Here is a 19,976-nt window from a genome sequence, read left to right as displayed (position 1 = left end):
TGTGTGAAACGCACACAGCACGCATCCTGTTGTGATCAGAGCTGGAATCTAAGATGCAGGATGAGAGGAATCAGAGGTAAGTAGAAATGATAGAGGGAGGAGGGTTTTTTTTTTAGTAAAGGATGAGGATGAGAGGAAGAGGAGTGTGTGTTTGTGTGTGTGTGTGAGGGAGGGAGAGAGTGTGCGCGTGTGTGTGTGTGTGAGAGAGAGAGAGAGAGAGAGAGAGAGGGCTTTCCTCTTCTTCCAGTCACCCTCCTTCACCTAACGTCTGTGATAATTTATCACTCCTCCTAGCTTGGCTGACAAACTATTTGCAGGAAAATGAGTTTTTCCGCCACGGATTTGTCCTCTGGGAATAGAAAGGGGAGCTGCTGTGTTTTTATTCCATCACACACACATACATACACACACACACACGCACTCTCTCTCTCTCGCACACACACACACACGGATGTACGGTTGCACACACGTACACATGGACTGAGGTCTCCAGTATTTATTGGGGGGAGGAGGGGGGGGGTTGGTTAAGATAAATGAGGTAAATTAATAGAGTCACTGAGGGAAAAGATCTGCTTCCGCACCAGCAGATCTGCAACTGACACACAAGAGATGAGCACATACCCCCCCCCCCCCCCCCCCCCCCCACCACCACAACACCCCTCTCTCTTTCTCATTCACTCTCTATCCCTCCCTTCTTCACCTGCCAGGCCATCCCTCCCTCCCTCCCTCCCTCCCTCTCTCACTTTGCTCTCCAGTCCCCCTGATCCCTCGTTTGCCCTCCCACAGATGACAAATGTAACACTCAGACAAACAGCGATCAGGGCCATACAGCATAATGTCAGCTTAGATCAACACTGGGACAAAAGCAAATATCACAGCAGCAACACTGCATTACAAGCACTCCGGTGCCTGCGCATGTGTGTGCGTGTGTGTGCGCGTGTGTGTGTGTCGTTATTACGGCGGCTGGCCCGGGTCACTGGATTCCAATCTCACTTTCAACCTCATCAACCAAGATATTGACAATGTGCTTGACGGAGAATTACACGACAGTAAAGGCCTAATTACGTTGCTATTACCCAGGGCTATCTGTAATCGTCAAACACGACGCATCAGTGGGACATCACAGCAGTAAATCTGCAGGCACTCTCTCCGTCTCTCTTAACGCCTGTTAGCATTACCATGTGAACATTTCTTTCCACTTTATCGTCCGCTGACAACACAGACAACTGAACACACTGACGTCAGTCACACTCATGTTACACCTGTCTGATAAATATCAAGTGAATGTAAAATTATCTGTATGAAAAAATCAAGGCCTATAACAGCTCTTTTACCCGCCTCATTGTGTGGAGTTTGTGGCTCATTCAAAATAACAATGTTGCTACTTATTTTGTCTCTTCCCTGGATCAGCATTGTTTATTCTATAAGTTTAGCTTGTTTTTTATTGTGAAATAACCATGTAACTTACTATCTGTGGTACAAAACACAATTACAGTCATTGTGTTACAAATGTAAACGTGGTCTCTGACATCACAGGTCAAAAGTAAACATTTATTTTTGTTCTCCATGTTTAAGGGCCAGTTCGTCCAATTCACACCAAGACTGCTCCCTGAAACTGTGCTGAGGTGTCCGTCCTTTGGGGTAAGTGAGAAAATGTGTTTGTTCTGTTTTTGTTATTTGGTTAAAATGAGCCTTTTATCCAATCAATTACACCTACACGACGATCTTTTATCCAAGACTTTAACATGACAAAATCTTGCTCTCGTGTAAACTGGCCGCCGTTCTGAGTCTCTTTAGCAAGTTAATTAGAAACAAGACACTGATGCAGAAGATGCCACTAAGTGTTTTGGTTTGCTCGCTGACATTCACTCCAGCTGATAACTGAGTTGTGCTTTTTTTTCCTTTTTTTGTACATTTTCTGCGTTACAGCTACAAACGGCTCGGTGGATAATGAGGCTCTTTGACTGCTCATTTGATTAAATCTGTCGCCCATCTCTCTCTGCTCGCAAGGGGAAGCACCTGAGTTCCCATGAGGTCTCTCGAGGGCTCCACATCCCCTCATAACATCGCAGCCAATTGCCAACTTTGTGATGTCCGTCTCCGTGGAAACCCCTTCTGACTGACAGGCATGAAGACAAGGTTCACCAGTCACTCTGATCCTCAAAGTCTCCTGCAATTACTAGTGTGTGTCGATGGGGGTGCGTGCAAATGTGTGTGCGTGCGTGTGTGTGTTTGTGGCCTGTATCACCCACGCTGAAGTCGTTCATGTAAATCATTAAGGTGATCGCTGCACATTTTGGTCAGTTCCTCCACTTTTTTTACACTCGGACGAGAGAGGATGAAACCAAAGTGAAGTGAGTTAGTGAGTGAGTGAGTGTCAGACCGACAGGAAGTGAGACCGAGCAGATGAAGAACTTAGCAGAGTTCACATCGGACCACCAGTCCAAATTTCATGCGGGCTAAACACAACTAAACGCTGCTCACAGGCCGGGCCCTTCTGTTGCTAATGGCCATTACAGCCTGTATGCCATTGTAGGCCTCACAATAGCAATCACACTGGGATTTTGTGTGGAGCTTGCTGGCAACAGTTATTAGCCCCCCCCCCCCCACCCCTCCCAAAAAAAAAAAAACTTAAAGGGAGAGCAGTCAAGAGAAGAACAAGAAGATTTGGGGTCCCGGGCAGGGTGGGGTGGGGGCATCAGCAGGAGGGACAGGGGGGAGGACAGAGTGTGGGGTCAGAGGGCAACACCAAAGCGGAAATGGGAGGCACAGGGGGAACAATGGACGGGGCTGGACTAAGACAGACAAAGCTGAAGGGAGGGTGGACAGTGCACAAAACACAGGAAGATGAGGAGAAAAAGATGAGAGGACAGAATGGAGGGGAGCTAAAACAGATGGTAAAGGCTTGTTGGAGAGAAAAGGGATGAGGGAGGGAAAGCTGAAAAGCTATTGGCAACACATGCATCATGACAGCTATAGCGTACAGCGGGGAAGAGGGGGCCCAGAACCCAAACATGACTGGATCCCATATGCCGACATACAGGTCATGATGTTAACCATACATGTATAGATGCCTATACAGCTTTCTGTTCAACAAAACTCCTCTTATGATGTTATGAACTTGACTACGTTGAGTCCAAGACACCTCCAGTGACGACTAGGACACCTGAGAACTCTCTGTGGTCCTAAAAACGCCTTTAACAGGGTGGAGAGACTGGTTTATTGAACTCACAAATAAAGTCTAAAGACAAAAAAAAGGAGAATATAATTGAGGGATGGACATAAATAATCTGACTTTCATCACTTATGCAAAAAATTGTAATTATTCCCCAGTGCAATAAACCCTCTTAACCAAGACCATGGCTGTAGAAACTGCAGGTTTCAGCAACTTGTGCGCTGCAGAAAACCATCAGTCTAATGGGATCATCAATACCGAGGTGTTTCCACAGCTATTATGACCTAATTACCTGCATCACCTCGACTCGCTCGCTGACCACAAAGAGACGTGCCTGCGTGCGTGCAGCTCCCGCTTGGCCACATTTATAAAAAGTTGTCATTAAGTGCAGGCGCTTTTTCCCCGGGATGCATTCATCTTTTAGCCGGCGCGCGCGCAGAGTGAATGACTGATGCATATATGTTGTGGGAGCGAGCGCGCGCACTGCGAGTCAGACAGACAGTCACACCTCCGCTCTGCTGGAAGTGAGGGATGAAAGATGGAGGGGGACGGACTCAGCTGTTGATGAACTTTCTTTTTTTCTTTTTTTTACGGCAAAAAAAAATGTGTAAAGTTCCTTTTGAGTTTGGTTTGGAGTCACAATGTTTTGATTTTCTATTCCTCCAGTATCCCCAATAGGCTGTATTTCCATATATTCCATACATTTATTCTCTCTGGTGTTTTATTTTGAGAGTTAAATGAGGTTTTTAGATGTAATATCCCATGAGATGCAGAAATAGTCTGTGCCGATTGTAATGAACAAACCCCATTAGCCTTACTGGACTTAAATAAACCCGAATCGATCCCATATTAGTTTGTGTTGTGTGTCCTAAAACTACAGGCGATAAGCAGCGAAGTAGTTGTGCGTGTTTCCCCCTTATCACTGCGGTCGGAAGTGTTTGCTCTGACCTCTTACCCTCATCTCTGTTGCCGCAGGTTAGGCTGCTCTTTTTTTTGCGGGGGCACAAACTTTGCTGGGGGAAGTAAATCCGGAGAAACAGCCACCAACAAGACACACCCGATAGGAAAAAAACACTTAAGCATGCATACTTTATTTATAAGATTGCTCAGAAGTAAATTCGAAATCTACACCTAAACTAAAATTTAAAAAAATTCCCCACTTTTTTGCTCGATGTAAATGAAGCTGCACAGTTCATAGACAATTAAAATCTGCTGCACAAAGAAGAAGGAAAATAATGAGTCTGCAGATTTTGGCATTAAAACTGAAAGTGGGCCAAGGCTTGAAGAAGTGTGTTCAAGACGCCAAAGGGTGAGTATAGCCTGACATTTTGCTGTATTTGTCTACAATCATAACTTCATTACTGAATTCACCGTGTGTTTATGCAGCAGCCTCCATTTCTGGTTTGTGGAATAAACGCTGCAGTGTGTGGCGTTATGACGTGTGTTTGATCAATCTCTTTAGTTTGAGGGTTTTAGTTTTTGCATCTCTTGTCAAAATTCAATTTATTTAGTATTATACCCGCATGCAAATGATATATGGAACTGAGAGTTTTTCTACTTTGTGTGTTATTTTCCACATTTTAAAAAAATGAGTTGCAACTTCTTGGTTATTCAGCTCCTTTGTAACTAGATTTCTGCACATTTCTCAACAGTAGGCTTTTATAGCCATAAACATAAAATAATAATATTAATACACAGGACAAATAGCCTCATAATTTGCGTCATTAAACTGTCAGTTGTTTCAACTGTCAACCTATTCTCCGTTTTGGTTTATGTACAGCCTAATAATGGCAAACAGGTCACCTACAGTAAAATCCTCTCTCCTTCTCTCTGTAGGTGTCAGCAGCGGATTGATGCAGGTAAGATTCAAGATGTTGTCTCGCTTATAGAAAAAACTTCCCACTTGACAGTTCATATGCAAACCCAAAGAAAATCTTATTTCGAGGTTAATGTGAAGCTGCTCCAGCTCTTGTTGCCTCTTCACACCATTACTTTTGGATATTTCCTTATAATTATCCTGCTTTATGCGCTATGAGAGTCCGGATTTAGGGCGTGTGTTATGAACTCTGCCCCTTGGCGAGTGTACCTGTATAATTACGAGCCATTTTAATTCACAGTATCATCGTTATAGATACCAATCTATGAGTTTTAATCCCTTGTTAAACTCTCTGTAACCTCTCTGTCTCTCCTCTGCCACCTCTCCCTCCAGGCACTTTGTCATTTTCTCTGCGCTCTGGTCACTTTACAGAGGACTGTCTCTGTTTCCAGCTGATGTTATGATTCCCTTTAGTCTCAGGACGGTCTTATTTATTTAAAAACACTCGTCCCATTGTCCGCAGCGGCACTGATGTCGAGTCAGAGCTTTTTAAAAGACCAGGAATAAAAGACTTCAATCACAAACTGACCAGATAAGGACTGAAGTTGCCCACACCAGCATTTCTCTTCCATTTAACGTGCTGAAACTGAATGCATTTGTAGGTTATAAACCATTTATTAATTATAACTGATCTGCTGTTACACGGTGAAAGTAATCAAAATCTGTCTGGTTTTCTCCCGTGTGAAATACTTCATGTTCCCTTTAAAAAACAAAAAAAGCCCCATATGGCTGGAGAAGGCAGACAGAGGCCGGGGTGCCATGGATGAGCGTCATTAGAGGTGTTGAGTTTGTTTTACAGGTTTGTGAGAACAACATTAACAGCGTTTTAACTCAGGAGGAACCCGGCGCCCCGCTGTGACATCACGCGCGTGCAGGGCCTGTTTGTTTCTCAAGTCAAAACTCAGAGTCAATTCACTGCGCTTCACACAGGCTGCACGTGGTTTTCACCCATGCAATAATAATAATTATAGCGCACAAATAAACGCGCAGAAAAGAAATATGCACTCACACCTCAGCACAGACTCGTGTACGCGTGGTTTTTAAGTGGAGCGATAAAGTGAGGTATCCAGAGGCAGCACAAACAAACAGGGGAAAAAAACTAGTTGGTAGTTAAGAAGAAAAACGCGTTTTCTCTTCCTTCAGACTTTTTTTTATACCTACCATTTGACTTATTCCACTGCGGCATGTGCAAGCTGCGTTCAGTTGATTTTGTTAATCTCGTCCTGAAGATGAATTAAAGACAAAGAGCGAGAGGAGCTGCAGCCTTCAGCTAAAGTGATCTTATTGTTGTTAATATCACTATTGTTATTATATTAAGGGCACACAACTAGCTATGATCTTATTATTAGAAAAGAAAAATATGCCCAAACTTTACGTAAAGATGCTCATCTGGCCGACTCAGTCACATGACTTGGAGTTTATAGTTATTTTAGGGTTCCAGATGTTTTATCTGAGCAAAAGACAGATGTGTACATAACACAACAAACTAATGTAATTTAGACATATAGCAACAACAACAAAAAAGCTTCATCAATGAAATCTTGGCTTTAACAATTAATTAACATTTGAAGGACTGTGTGAGACTAAAGGGTTTAAATTTGTGTCAGTTTGACAATCTTGGAAAAGTTCACTGAGCGAGTTTGTCTGATATTTATGATTTTTATTCTTTCTTTCTATTTCTAGGCTATTTGCGTAACGATGGCTGAGCAGAGAAACAAAGTGAAACGTCTTTAAAATGAAGAGAGCAGATTGCTGGCGCGTCCTTCTTCAGTCAGGTGTTGGTCTGTACCTGTCAGGGAGGAAACCTGTGACTGATCGCAGCGAATCAAGCACTAAATTGCGTGTGAAAGCGACGCTCGGACCGTCGGAAGCGGTGCCACATGCCGCGTTGCACGGTCTAATCAAAGCGCGGGGCGGCCGTCGCTGGAGGTGAATGGAAACAAGCCGTCTCCGTGACAAGTGTTTCCGTACAGTCGCTCAGTGCCATCAAAACACAGGGTCAGTCATCCTGTGGGGCGGATGGGGGGGTAGGTGGTGGTGGTGGTGGTGGTGGGTGTCGCTCCTCTCTTCTCTCCGTAGAACCACTCCTCCTCTCCTTTCTCTCTGCCTCCTCCTCCTCCAATGGCTGCAGGGCTTCATCCTCTGCGCAACCCCGGTTGGATAAAACCTGGCAGAGTGTTGGCTGCGCACACACACAACACAACACAACAAGCCCGGACGCACGCCGTGATACACTACAGCGAGAGTCTCACCATTTGGATAATAACACGACATCAACTGCGGTCGGAGGTTTTTTTTATTCCGAGCTCTCCTCGGTGAAAGGTAAGAAGATCTCATCATCTCGACATGCTCACTGAGAGCTGCAGCTGTGCTACATGTCTGATAGTGATGGTGATGGTGATGAAGATGATGGTAGCTCTGTAGCTCCGTGATCCGCGGATCAGAGGGTCGAGCTGAAACGGAGACTTTACATGATCCAAACAACAACAGTGTGCAACACGCAGCAGACAGCGCAGTCTGCTGCTCCACACGGCTCTGTCCGGTGACAATCAGGCACCATTAATCAGACTAGTTTTATGTGATTATGGAGTAAAGATACGAACCAGGTCCAAATAATGTTAAACTTAAAGTTTGCTGCACAAAATGAAAAATGCATGTTCAGGTTACAGTTCAGTGACACTGCTGAATGTAAAAAAAAAAAAAAAATGACTGGTTAATTTTTCAGGAGTCAATATTTATATATAGGTAATGAATAATACACGTGCATTAATATTGATGTGATGCCTGTTGGACCTATTAACGCAGTGATACTCCGTATTACCACATTCCATCAATGTGAAAACCACAACAACATGCGTGAACGGTTGGTCGGTTTTCTGTTTTAAAATGCACGAGGGCCTGATTGTGACCTGGAGAGATGATCTAAAGAAAATACAGCGAAAAGTTGAAGAGTCTAATTCCCATTCAGAATAAAACAAATGTCTAAAACATAGCAAACTGGGGGGAAAAAGAGTTATCCAAAAATTAGTTTGGATTTTATTTTAAAATGCAAAAAAGTAACAATAAGAGGTTTAATGACGGATGTTATTCCTGATGAAAAATGTGCAACTTTTAAAATGTCTTGGAGCACCGAGGCCAAGTGGAAAAAAACCCTGCAGGAGATCATTGTTTAAATCTCCATGTTAACGATCCAATCAGTTATTATTGACAAGGACAAGTAGCATAAGTTAAACCAGTAGTTATTTATTAGGCCTGTAACTAACATTAAAAGGTCAATTTTACCCTGAATCACACTGTCCCGTCTTTAAAAAATGGAAATGTGACAAGTTTCTTTGTCTTCAATCCGATTTTCTGTTTAATAATTGATGACTCCATCGATCTGTTATTTATCAATTACTGAGAGTAACATTCAATTATTGGAATAATTATATCATTTTATTGCAGCCAAATTAGAAGCAAAATAAATTAAGTCACATTTTTAAAAAAAATTGTGTAATTTTATAATATAAAATTTCACAATTATATTTAGAAGTAAACTACCTGAAGTTTGAAATTCAAATATTTTGATTTTTTTTTTTTACTTTTTTCTTTCTTTCTTTTTTACAAATCACAATAAAAGTTCTCATAGGCCAAAAAAAACAAGTTTTACTCAATCAAAAGTTTAAATAAAATTGTAAGTTTCTTTACAGTTTCAAATAAATTAGTGGCCAATAAATTAATCCTCACACAAGCATCAAAAGACAAAAACTTAATTGAACTTGGCAACAGCACAGTAGGCTTTATACCTAATCGTGTCATAGCAACAAACCAAAATAAGTTGGAATTGAACCAAACACTGCACCTGAACTTATGTTGTCAATCCTCACCTCTAACAGTGTGTGACAGTCCGCTGATTATGTGGTTTATTTTTAAGTGCCACCCAGCAGGACGTGACAACACCTGACACACACACACACACACACACACACCACCATGACACTTTGAATTTTAGCGTTAAGCAGTTACACACATTCAAATCAATGTTCAGAAAGTCAACAGTGTGATCCTGATACCTCTAGCTTCAGTTAACCTTGATGCACATTTCCATCATCTGTGAGTGTGTATTCAACACGACGGTGTCACTGTCGCCTTTTAGACCACTTGATGATATTTTGCTCTTATTACCGTGAGCTTCATGGAGCTGGGAGTCCTGTAACTGTAACACACCCCTCATTCTTCAGGTGGAGAAGTGTGTAAGCAGCAGAAGCTGAGCAGATGGAGCCTGTAATCAAGGCTTATATGGGGCAATAACAACTAGACACCACATTTACAACAGACTAAGCATCTTTTAGTTAAGAGTGAAGACGCAAAGAATTTGTCACATCTCTTAAAAATCCATCCGTTTGCTTTTTAATATCTATTTTGTTCCACAAATCCAACATGGAGCCACTGGATCTTAAAAGTCATTTAATTTATATTCAGCTGAGTGACCTCATGATTACAGCCTAGTATTAATTCACTTCTTCCTCTTTTTTTAATTAGGGTTAACATGAGGTTTTGTTAAATGAAAATGTTGTTTGAAATTTCAGTAACAAGTAGAGAAAAAGCTCTTCTCTCAACTTTGATCACTTAACTTTCTCTATTTTGATCAACATTAGGTTACATCATAATGCGTTTTTCACTCCTTGTTTTTACTATCCAGGAGCTGAAATGATATACACTACTGGTTATAACAGTTATAAGGTGATTAATGAGGCCAGTCCATCCTAATTACAAAGCGCTTAATGAAGGGAAATTTGAAGGAGCAGCCATCTGTGTTGGCCAAAGGAGGAAAATGTCTCTTAATGTTTTTTTTTTGTTTTTTTTAAATGCAGATTATTAAATTGAACACAAATATAGATTCAGGGACTTTCACACAGTCTTAAAGTTATGGGGAGTAGTTTAGAAAGTATTTTAATGCAGTGCCAGCCGGGCCTTCTGCTGTCCACAGCCCAGCATCTCTGCAGACATTAATGAAGACACCCGGTGTGCCGTGGAGAACACCAGCTGAGTGTTTGCTCGGTATGAGCTCAGGAGGAGACACATAAGACAAACAGCCAGTTTCATATACCCCTGTGTCCTCCCCGCAGCGTGTGATCGGCGGTGCACTCAGGAGCACACTCATGCCAGACGGGGCAGGGCGAGCAGTAGAAACACTTTAACTGGGACAGCGTGGCGGCGAGCATCACGTTCGGCTGGTGGAGCAAGGACCAAAAACTCAGGGATATGTCCAACCACAGTGGGAGAGGTAAATACACAACACAAGCCGGAGCTCTGTTCTCAGACTCCGTATATCACGTCTGACATTTCCTCAAATCAACAGAATATCAAAATAAGTCTTGTTCTTCACACCTCTGCACATCTTCTGTTATGAGAATTGTGCTCAGCCTTTACATTTACAAATAACATCCACACTTACCATTTTGGCTTGAAGCTGGCATCAATAAGCTGTAGATATAGGCCTATGTAAATATGGTGAATATTAGAACTAAGTGTTGACACACTTATGTGGTTGTAACAAACAGCATAAGTTAAAATTCTTGACAAATAGTTTACATTTATAAACTTTAAAGATGACATTATGTTTTAAACGTTTGTGCTGTGCTAAATGGGAACCTAAAGTGTGACCATCCTGGGCCTGGGCTTGTTCCAGCTCTTTGTGCTATAGCCTACATGTTTACATGTAGACAGTCAAACTCATGTCTGTGCCAATTATAGGTGACACCACTGTAAAATCATCAATCTGACCTCCACTAGAAATTAGAAAATGAAGTTTTTGTAAGTGGTGTGGGCAGATCACTCACATTCACTCACATATTAGTTGTGAAACATGGGAGATGTCTATTTATAAGAACACACAATGGCACACAGAGGGAGGGAGAGCTCATCTTCACACTGTGAGTGTTGGCGGAGGAGACGTCCCTCTGGTTGTTGTAGGTTATTGAGGAAGTTAATTGGATGACACTTAAAGAACAATCCACTCTATCTATCTATCTATCTATCTATCTATCTATCTATCTATCTATCTATCTATCTATCTATCTATCTATCTATCTATCCGCTTTGTTTTTCCGTTGGTGCACGCGGTTTCTGTGCGCGTGCCCGTGACCCCCCACCTCCCCCCCGGCTTCTCCGCTTTAATATCCTGCAGGTTGATGAAGCTTGGCGGGGAGATTTTTTTCCACACTCCGGTGGCAGCGTTAATAGAGGCTCCCCTTCTTTCCTCCCCTCCTCTCCTCCCTCCCTCCCTCCTGTCTCCCCCCCTCCCCTCCCTCCCTCTCTCTCCCCCTCCCTCCCTCGGCTCCGTCCGGCCGCTGTTTGATGTGGAAATGAAAGCTGGGAAAAGGCTGAGAGGAAGAAGTGGCTCAATGGGTTAAATTAAAAGCAATGGTGTTCGTGCAGAGTCACCACCGTGCAGTCCATAGAGAAGATAGTTGGAGGCCGCGGCGCGCGCTTTGTCTGCTGCTGTTTACCGGGTTGTTATTCTCCGCGAGAGTCAAAGCGAACACATTCTGCATTAATGACGTTCATACATGTGCACAACTTTTTTTTTTTTTTACACCGTTCTCATAATATTTTTCATACGTTTCATTTTTATCCTTTAAAATTAGTTACATTCCCTAATATCAATGTAATTCACCATTGTAAACAATAACTTATAAGATTCATGTAATTAAATGTAATTCATGATAGTGAGAGGACATAACTAAAATGTTTTGGTGCCATATAGACAATTTTTTTTTTTTGCATAAGATTATTTTCGTAAAAAAAAATTTTTTTCACAAGGCCTGTGTACATAAAAAAAAAAGTAACATTAACAGTATTTAGGCCTATAATAATTATAATCAATCAATAATAACATTAATAAAATTAACAATAATAATAATAACACCAAAAAAGAAATGACCTTTATGTATTACATATATGCCATTCAATTCATCTTTACCAATTTAAAAGTGTTTCCATGTGTTCAAATGAGGAGGATTTAAAATCACTATTTTTCTTACAGCGGACGTGTTTCTCTGTCATTTCTGAGCACAAAATAACTGTCAGTCATCTTCAGTGAAGATAACTGAGCTTCATCTCACAACAAATGAGTTGTCAATACGAACTGAGAGGATAAACCTGTTGATGTTTATGGTTTTAACAAGCTCATTAACATCAGCAATCAAGCCGTGTGATTGTTTTGTATTTTCTCATTAGATTTTCACCACTCTATTTGTTTTGTTCTGGTGGCTTGATTCTTTTCACTGCCGTCCTCCTGCTTTTATTTATTTCAACTAAAAACCAAACCCTCTGAAGGTGATTCTGAAAGATCCAGTGGTTCTCAGGAAAACAAATCATGTCTTTTGCTCTTATTTTAACAGCTCCCCTTTTTCACCTGCAACAATGAATTATTTGGTTTTAAGTGTTTTAAGGGTTATAAGTCCCGGTTCTGTGTGAATGTCCTCATATCTCAGTTGAGTGTGTTGTGTGTTTGAGCAGTTCAGGTGTATCTACCTGTGTCCAGGTGTGTGTGACCTCCCTAGTTGCAATATGCGCAGATGTTGGCCAGTCTCAGGTTCCTTGACATTTATGAGTGTTCATCCCCCCTCCTCCCCCAGGTCATGGGGGTCTTAACCAACTAGGTGGAATGTTTGTTAATGGACGTCCACTCCCGGAGGTGATCCGGCAACGCATCGTGGACATGGCCCACCAAGGGGTTCGGCCCTGTGACATTTCGCGGCAGCTCCGAGTCAGCCACGGCTGCGTCAGCAAGATCCTGGGACGGTAAGAACGCCAACAAGGCTCTTACTCAACTTCTGTTGATCCACCTGTTTGCGTCCTTTGACCTCTGGAAGTCTGTTTAGTCATCAGGGACACGTTGTGACTGAAATCCTTTACTTCCCTTAACTTCAATGTAAAAGTCCTTTACTCCCTTGTTTCTTTCAGCTACTATGAGACGGGCAGCATCAAGCCCGGTGTGATCGGTGGCTCCAAGCCCAAGGTGGCCACCCCGAAAGTTGTGGACAAGATCGCAGAGTACAAGAGGCAGAACCCCACCATGTTCGCGTGGGAAATCAGAGACCGGCTGCTGGCAGAGGGAGTGTGTGACAGCGACACGGTGCCCAGCGTGAGCTCCATTAACAGGTGACAAACTGAATTATGAATGTAATCAGGTTAGAGCCGCTGTGGCTGAGCAAAAGGAGGAAAGGTGGATGAGCCAGAGGAAGTGCAGGATTTGGGTTTAAGAAATCAGCTTCTACCCATCAAAGATGTATCATTAAATCAAGCTCAGATAGCCCTGAACTTCCCCTTGTGCACGTTCCCTCAGGATTCACATGCTATCATTATGCAATGTTTACACCAAACATAACATTTACAGGAAATGTCAAATTATAATTCTTTTATTTCAGAATAATCCGGACAAAAGTCCAACAGCCATTTAATCTGCCTCTGGATGGAAAAGGCCTGAGTCCAGGACAAACCATAAGTAAGTCGCCACCATTCACACACCATGCACAGTGAAGGTTGTGTATCATCATCCATATCTACAAGCATTACAGTGTGATGCTGAAGGATTAGGGTTAAAGATAGAGTGGGCTCATTGTTCAGTAGGATTAAGCTTCTGACCTTGTGGTAACAGGATCTCTGAGATGCAGAGCATCATTTCCACTCTCTGTCTCAAATCTGTCTGTTTTTGTTTTTCCCTCTCGCTCTCAGTCCCCAGTTCAGCTGTCACCCCTCCTGAATCTCCTCAGTCCGACTCCCTGGGCTCCACCTACTCCATCAGCGGCTTGTTGGGTATCCCCCATCCCAGCGCCGAGGGCAAGAGGAGCCACGATGACAGTAAGAATCAGATCAAATGAATGAGACAGCGCACGTCAGCGCCAATTTGTTTTGTTGTGGCGGCGGATGGAGCCGAGTCTATCAGATATATATCAGCCTGAAAGACGGAAGTGGCTGTTACTGTTCCCACCACGACAGAGGAAACTGAGTCAAACGTGGCTGAAAGGCAAATGTCCTAGAAGTAACTTCTTCATAGAAACACTTTGTTTTCCCAGTTAATGTTTAGTTAAGTTTAGTTTAGGACTTTGACATCCTGCATGTCGTCATTTGCAGTAAGATATCATGTCGACGAAAGCTGAAAACCCCCTGTCAGTCACTATTTAATCACTTATTTGACCTTTAGAGTTTCCAGTCAGGTCAAGTTGCTCCATCACACGTGAGCGACAAGAGGCAACAGCTATTAAGTATTAGTTCAGTTAAATTCAATTCAGAATTAATAACTCAGTCCTTAAAGGCAATATACAGACATTACAAAAAGATCTTCCTCTATAGTGAACAGTGAGCTATATTATGTTTAGTGTGAGTGTCAAGTTGGAACAGTCACTAATGAAACTCGTGTGATATCTGATAAAATTTGAGTCCTGTCTGAGAATGTCCTCCTCCGTCCTCCTCGGTGTCTCTCAGGTGATCAGGACAGTTGTCGACACAGCGTGGACTCTCAGGGCAGTGGGGGGGTCCCGAGGAAACAGATGAGGGTGGATAATTTCTCATCAGCCTCGCAACATCTGGACTGCGGGTTCGATCGTCACCACTACCCACCGGACTCATTCGGCTCAGCTTCCAGCAGCAAGACAGAGCAGGTAGGCATCACTACAATAAGTCAAACACAAAGGATTCATATGGACATTATGATGATTTTTCTTGTTTTATTAACACAAAAGACTTATTTGAAAAATTGCTAAATCAGATCTTCTTTGGTTTTTCATTTGTACAAATGCACATGTGCTCCCTCCACTTTCCTTCAATAGCTAATCCCTGTCCATCATCCCCAGACTTTGTACCCGCTGTCCCTCATCAATGGCAGCCTGGACGAGGCCAAGTCCAGCCTCTCGACGTCCAGCTCCACCATTGGACGGAATCTAGCGCACCAAGGCTACGCCATGGTGACCGGTGAGACTCTTTAGTGTTGGATGATGACGTTCTCAGCACCTTGTGGACTCTCACACAGTCCTAAGACCACTCACTCTTTGTTTTTGACATGTCACTCAGTTTATTTCTCCTCTTAAGTTTACACTCCCACTCACGTTCACCGTTTGTTTTCATTTTCTCCCCCCCCCCCCCCACCCGCCCGCCCGCCCGCCTCACTGCTCACCACCTCAGAGCCCCTACAGCTGCCGCTCTGTCTAAAACAGGAAATGTCCCCAGAAGTGACCAGCACGAGCTCCTCCCCAAACATGGCAGCGTCCAACCTGGCGTTCATGGAGCTGCAGGCGCTGCAGAAACCTGTGTCTGTCAGCAGCAGCAGCTGCAGCTCCAACCATTTCCCTAATGCATTCAACTCATTCTCCCATCATGCACCGGTGTACGGGCAGTTCAGCAGTCAGTCTGTCATCTCAGGTAATGCAGGCATCCATCTTACTCATGTTCATGATCACAACAAAGGCATTTGCACTTGTGTCTGGAAGACTAATGATTATTTTCCCTGTTGATTACTCTGCTGTTTAATGGGTGAACATTTCAGTCAGGCACATGATCAATGAATAATACAGTGAAATTCTATCTTATTTATTTGAACTACTTTATTTTGTTTACAAACCATTCAAATCTAAAATATAAATTTCTCTATAATTGAACACACAGGAAATACAAAACTACACATTAAAAACTACTGAATTCTGGCATCTTTCCTTATAGAAATAACTTAAATGATAAAGCATTTATTGATTGCTGCAATCAGTAGTAGTAATATTTAATGAATGTGCATAATCGCTGATTGTTTTGGCTCCAAAAATACTCTGTATTATTTTGCTCAGCAGAAAAATAAAACACTAACCTAAACCTACAGTGTCTTATAACTGCATCAAATGTGAAATAGTGACTCCCACATTGGCTTTAAAGGTGTGTTTTGTTATGTGTGTTCACAGGGCGTGACATGGTGAGCTCCACCCTGCCAGGTTACCCCCCTCACATCCCCTCCCCTGCCCAGTCAGGATACGCCTCCTCGGCCATCACTGGCATGGTAGCAGGTAAGAAACCAACCGCTATATATGCCAGAAAAATATACGAGGAGTCGCAACGAAAATGAAGCGTAAAACAAAAATATAAAGTCAAACAGACAGAGAGAAAGAGAGAGTAAAAAAGGAGGAATAAAGGGAATAAAGCGAGAGAAACGGCCGTGATGGAGGGAGGTTTGTAGATTAACAGGGAGACAGCCTGAGTTAATGAGTAGCTGTGCCACGGTGGTGAACTCTGTGTGTGCGCGGGTGCACATGGGCCCAGGGGGTACAGCGAACAGGCTAGGGGTTCCGCCCTGCTGCCCACCCACCACCCCCCACCCACCCACCCAGACACCTCTGACCACACATTGCCATGGGAACCAGGGGGCCCAGGAGGGAGATGCAGGGGTGGGCGGAGGAGGGAGGAAGAGTGGGGGGGCTTAAAGTCTGGGTATGAACGAAGAGGAGGCGGGCTTTGTGGTGTGTTTTGTGTGTGTGTACGTGCATGTGCATGTTTGTGTGGGTTTCGATGTGTGTGTTGTGTGTGTGTGTGTGTGTGTGTCAAGATGCCTGCATACGACCAGATAGAGAGAGAGAGAGAGTGTGTGTGTGTGTGTGGTGTGTGTGTGTGTGTGTGTGTGTTTGATGTACCTTTTTTTATTTGAAGTCTGCCCTCCGAAGCGCGAAATGAGAGGGTCTGATTTATTATTTTTCTGGTGGGCTCGCTGTGAGGAAGCGTTGATACACAATTACTGAGTGAAAGGGGGGGGGGGGGGGGGGGGTGTAGGACAGGAGGAGGAGGAGGAGGAGGAGGTGGTGGAGTTGGGGAGCTCAGGGATTCATTCCAGCCAACATAATTACCAATTAGATATTGGAATGTTAAAAAAAGAGAAAAGAAAGAAAGAGGAGTGCTCAAAAGCAGGAAGTGGGACGGAGAGGAGCAGGAGCAGGAGGAAGAGGAGGAAGAGGAGGAGGAGGAGGAGCGATGCAAGGGGCCGAGCGCTGCTGAGGAGAGCAGAGGGTGCAGAGGGCTAGCTGCATGCACGCACCACTGGGCCGAGGGATTTTACCCTCAGCCATCCACCTGCACCACAGATTAATGGTTTACAGGCTGCACTAACTGTTGGTGAATTATGAGCTAAGGCTGAGCAGATGCTGGCGCGCACACACACAGACACACACAAACAACCCAACTCCACTCCACTCCACTCCACAGAGCTGTCGGCCATGACTTAGCTTTTCCTTTTAATAACGGGTGTTTTCCTTTGTTGTTGTGCAGCCTTGTGAGTGTTTGATGAAGTTTTGTGTTTGTGTCTCTGTCTTGCAGCAGGTGCAGACTACAGCGGTCAGTCCTACACCCATTCGCCCTACACCTCCTACAGCGAAGCCTGGAGGTTCACCAACTCCAGTATACTGGGTGAGTAAGGAGGACACACAACAGCACCCACTTGACTTGTTTTGTTTACTGCTGACAACCTCATGCATCTTGTGCTTCATCTATGAATATATTTTGTTGTTGTTTTTTTTACTATATGGTGATGAATGTGACCTTCACAATAAAAAGACAAATAATCTAAGATGTTGACACAGCGTGTGTGTGCGTGAACTCGGAGGAAGACGAACTCGCACTCGCTGATGATTCACAAATATTTGGTTGTCGCTGTGTCTGGCTGCCAGGAAGTTGCACATGAATTCCTACAGTCACATGTCATATAATACACACACACACACACCCTCCTCCATATTAATGACCCTACTAACTAAGGTTTACCTGCAGTTTAATATTTCATAGTTTAATATTGGTTTTATTATGTCTATTTAACTTCTATTTTACTAAACAAGTCCAAAAGCCCTATTTTAGGTTGGAAAACACTTGTACAGCACAAAATATTTCAGACAGGAATCAGGCAAAAGGCAAAACAGCAAAGTAAAAGTCTCATTTGCCACATTAGGAGGTGAAATTAACAAATGGGATCTTAAATTATACAAACAAGAATAGAATAGATAATCAAAAACTGTATTTGTTCACACTCCTAATTACACTGGTGTGTCTCAGACTCAGGTTTTAGGGGCTATCTCCTCCACTGCTCCTCTAGATGCCCCAGTTAAAGAAGGAAAGTCCTGCTTCTTTGCTCTGATCTTTCCTCAAGAGAGATTCAGACTCAATCCACTTGCAGGACAAACAGTCCAAGCTGCCCAGACTTGCAGCTCAACCATCTGCTGTAAAACCTCAGATAAGATGGATAAAGAAAGTCTGATCCACCACCAACAACCAACAACACCAACCATCAACACCTTCCTCCATCTGTGTCTCCCCCCGCAGGCTCCCCCTACTACTACAGCTCGGCCTCGCGCACAGCTCCACCGCCTGCAGCCGCCTACGACCACCTCTAGTCCCCGCTGCTGTGGGTGGGCGGGCGGATGTGCTCGCTCGCCGGCCAATGGACCGGACTCAACTGACAGCGAAAGGGGACTTTAACATCAGCTGACACATCCTGACACACGGACCAAGGCATGAAAGTCAGAACTGGATGTGAACTTGAGACGCTGCTGACAAACCAGCAACACATTTTTTTTTTTGAAACATCCGCTCACAGTCTACCAACTCCTTCTTGTTATTTATTTGTCAGTACTGAAACCATCTCCCAGGGTTAACTCTCTGACTCATACGTTTACACATTGCAAAACACTGAACTCCTTGCAGGGTCTGTTTTCCAGAGACTCAGCCTGACGTCTCACATCAAGGTGCATATTTTCAGTACATAGAGCTCTTAAACGCTGTTTTTTGGCCAAAGACTTTCTCTCGCACATCTGCAACTTGACTCCACTGATTCAGTGAGTAGGGATATGCAACTTCTTGATACTGAACTATGCCTGCTTTTGTTTACAATGTTTGTTTTTTTTGTTTTTTTTACTTGTGGATCCTGTCCCATCATCACAAATTAATTCCTTTTCCTTATCTGTGTCTGCTTGCCAGTTCATTTTGTGATTTGTTTTCACTGTAAATTCAGAGCTTTCCTGTAGTGAACATAGACTAAAAGGTGACACGTTGAATCACGATTACGACAAAATGCCCCACGTATGCCCCTCAAAGACAACTAATGTATCTGTTTAGCAATATGTACATATTGTAAATGATGAATTACTTACGGGGAAGCGATGCAATTAAACTCAGAGAATGACTGATGAGGGGACGGGGTGATTTGGCTACTAAAACCAACAAGGCTTGAAATACATTTGTTTTGCTTCAAATACATTTAGTTTGTTGTCATGCTGATGTTCTGATGTTTGGTAAGAACTGTGACTATTTTTTCTTATACTGGTATTAATATTATTGCAGATGTAAATAATGAATTTCTAAAGAATTATTTTAATTAAAGCATGGCAAATTTATTACTGTTTTTGCTCTTGTCTTTTTTGAAGTATTTTTCTAATTTTAAAAACTAGGAATAAATATGCAGTAATTTTCTTTTCTTTCTGTCTTTATTTATTTATTTATTTTCCTAAATAATTATTACATAGGTTTATAATATATTTATGCTCCATTAGGCCACTTTAACTTCTTTCAAATGTTTCTTTTCCACGATATTAGTTTGTTATTATTATATCTTTATTATCATTAGTAATATTATTATTAGGCCTATTATTATTATTATTATTATTACACATTAGTAACCTTAACCTCTTAGCCTGAAATGTGGGATTTTTTTTTTGGTAACGCTCAGCATTTTTAAAAGGACGAAATCAATGATCCTGAAAACTCGCGCATCTGTTTAATTTCTTCTTTTTTATTTTCTGCATCATGTAGTTTTATTTGCAATTATTTGGCCCCTCTTTGCGGTCTCATTATCGCAGCGCGTTAACGAGGCCACGGTTCGCCGGTGCCGCGGCCCACCTGGTGCCACCGCGCGGGACGGCAGCC

General features: G+C 42.9%; 1 protein-coding gene across 1 annotated transcript; it reads left to right on the top strand.

Annotated features, from left to right (window-relative positions):
* Positions 1-12,702: 12,702 nt before the first annotated feature.
* pax8 (paired box 8) lies at positions 12,703-18,448 on the top strand (the record flags this gene model as incomplete). The annotated part of the gene is made up of 10 exons (XM_083983341.1): positions 12,703-12,839; positions 13,002-13,199; positions 13,466-13,542; positions 13,773-13,898; positions 14,523-14,698; positions 14,891-15,008; positions 15,219-15,455; positions 15,983-16,084; positions 17,385-17,471; positions 18,378-18,448. 10 exons carry the CDS (start codon positions 12,703-12,705, stop codon positions 18,446-18,448), a joined length of 1,329 nt encoding a protein of 442 aa, XP_083839467.1.
* Positions 18,449-19,976: the final 1,528 nt, after the last annotated feature.

Source organism: Trachurus trachurus (genome assembly GCF_905171665.1).
Source record: "Trachurus trachurus genome assembly, chromosome: 12".
Taxonomy (NCBI): domain Eukaryota; kingdom Metazoa; phylum Chordata; class Actinopteri; order Carangiformes; family Carangidae; genus Trachurus; species Trachurus trachurus.
The sequence above is the reverse complement of the archived record's forward strand: the minus strand, read 5'-3'. Positions and strand labels throughout refer to the sequence as shown.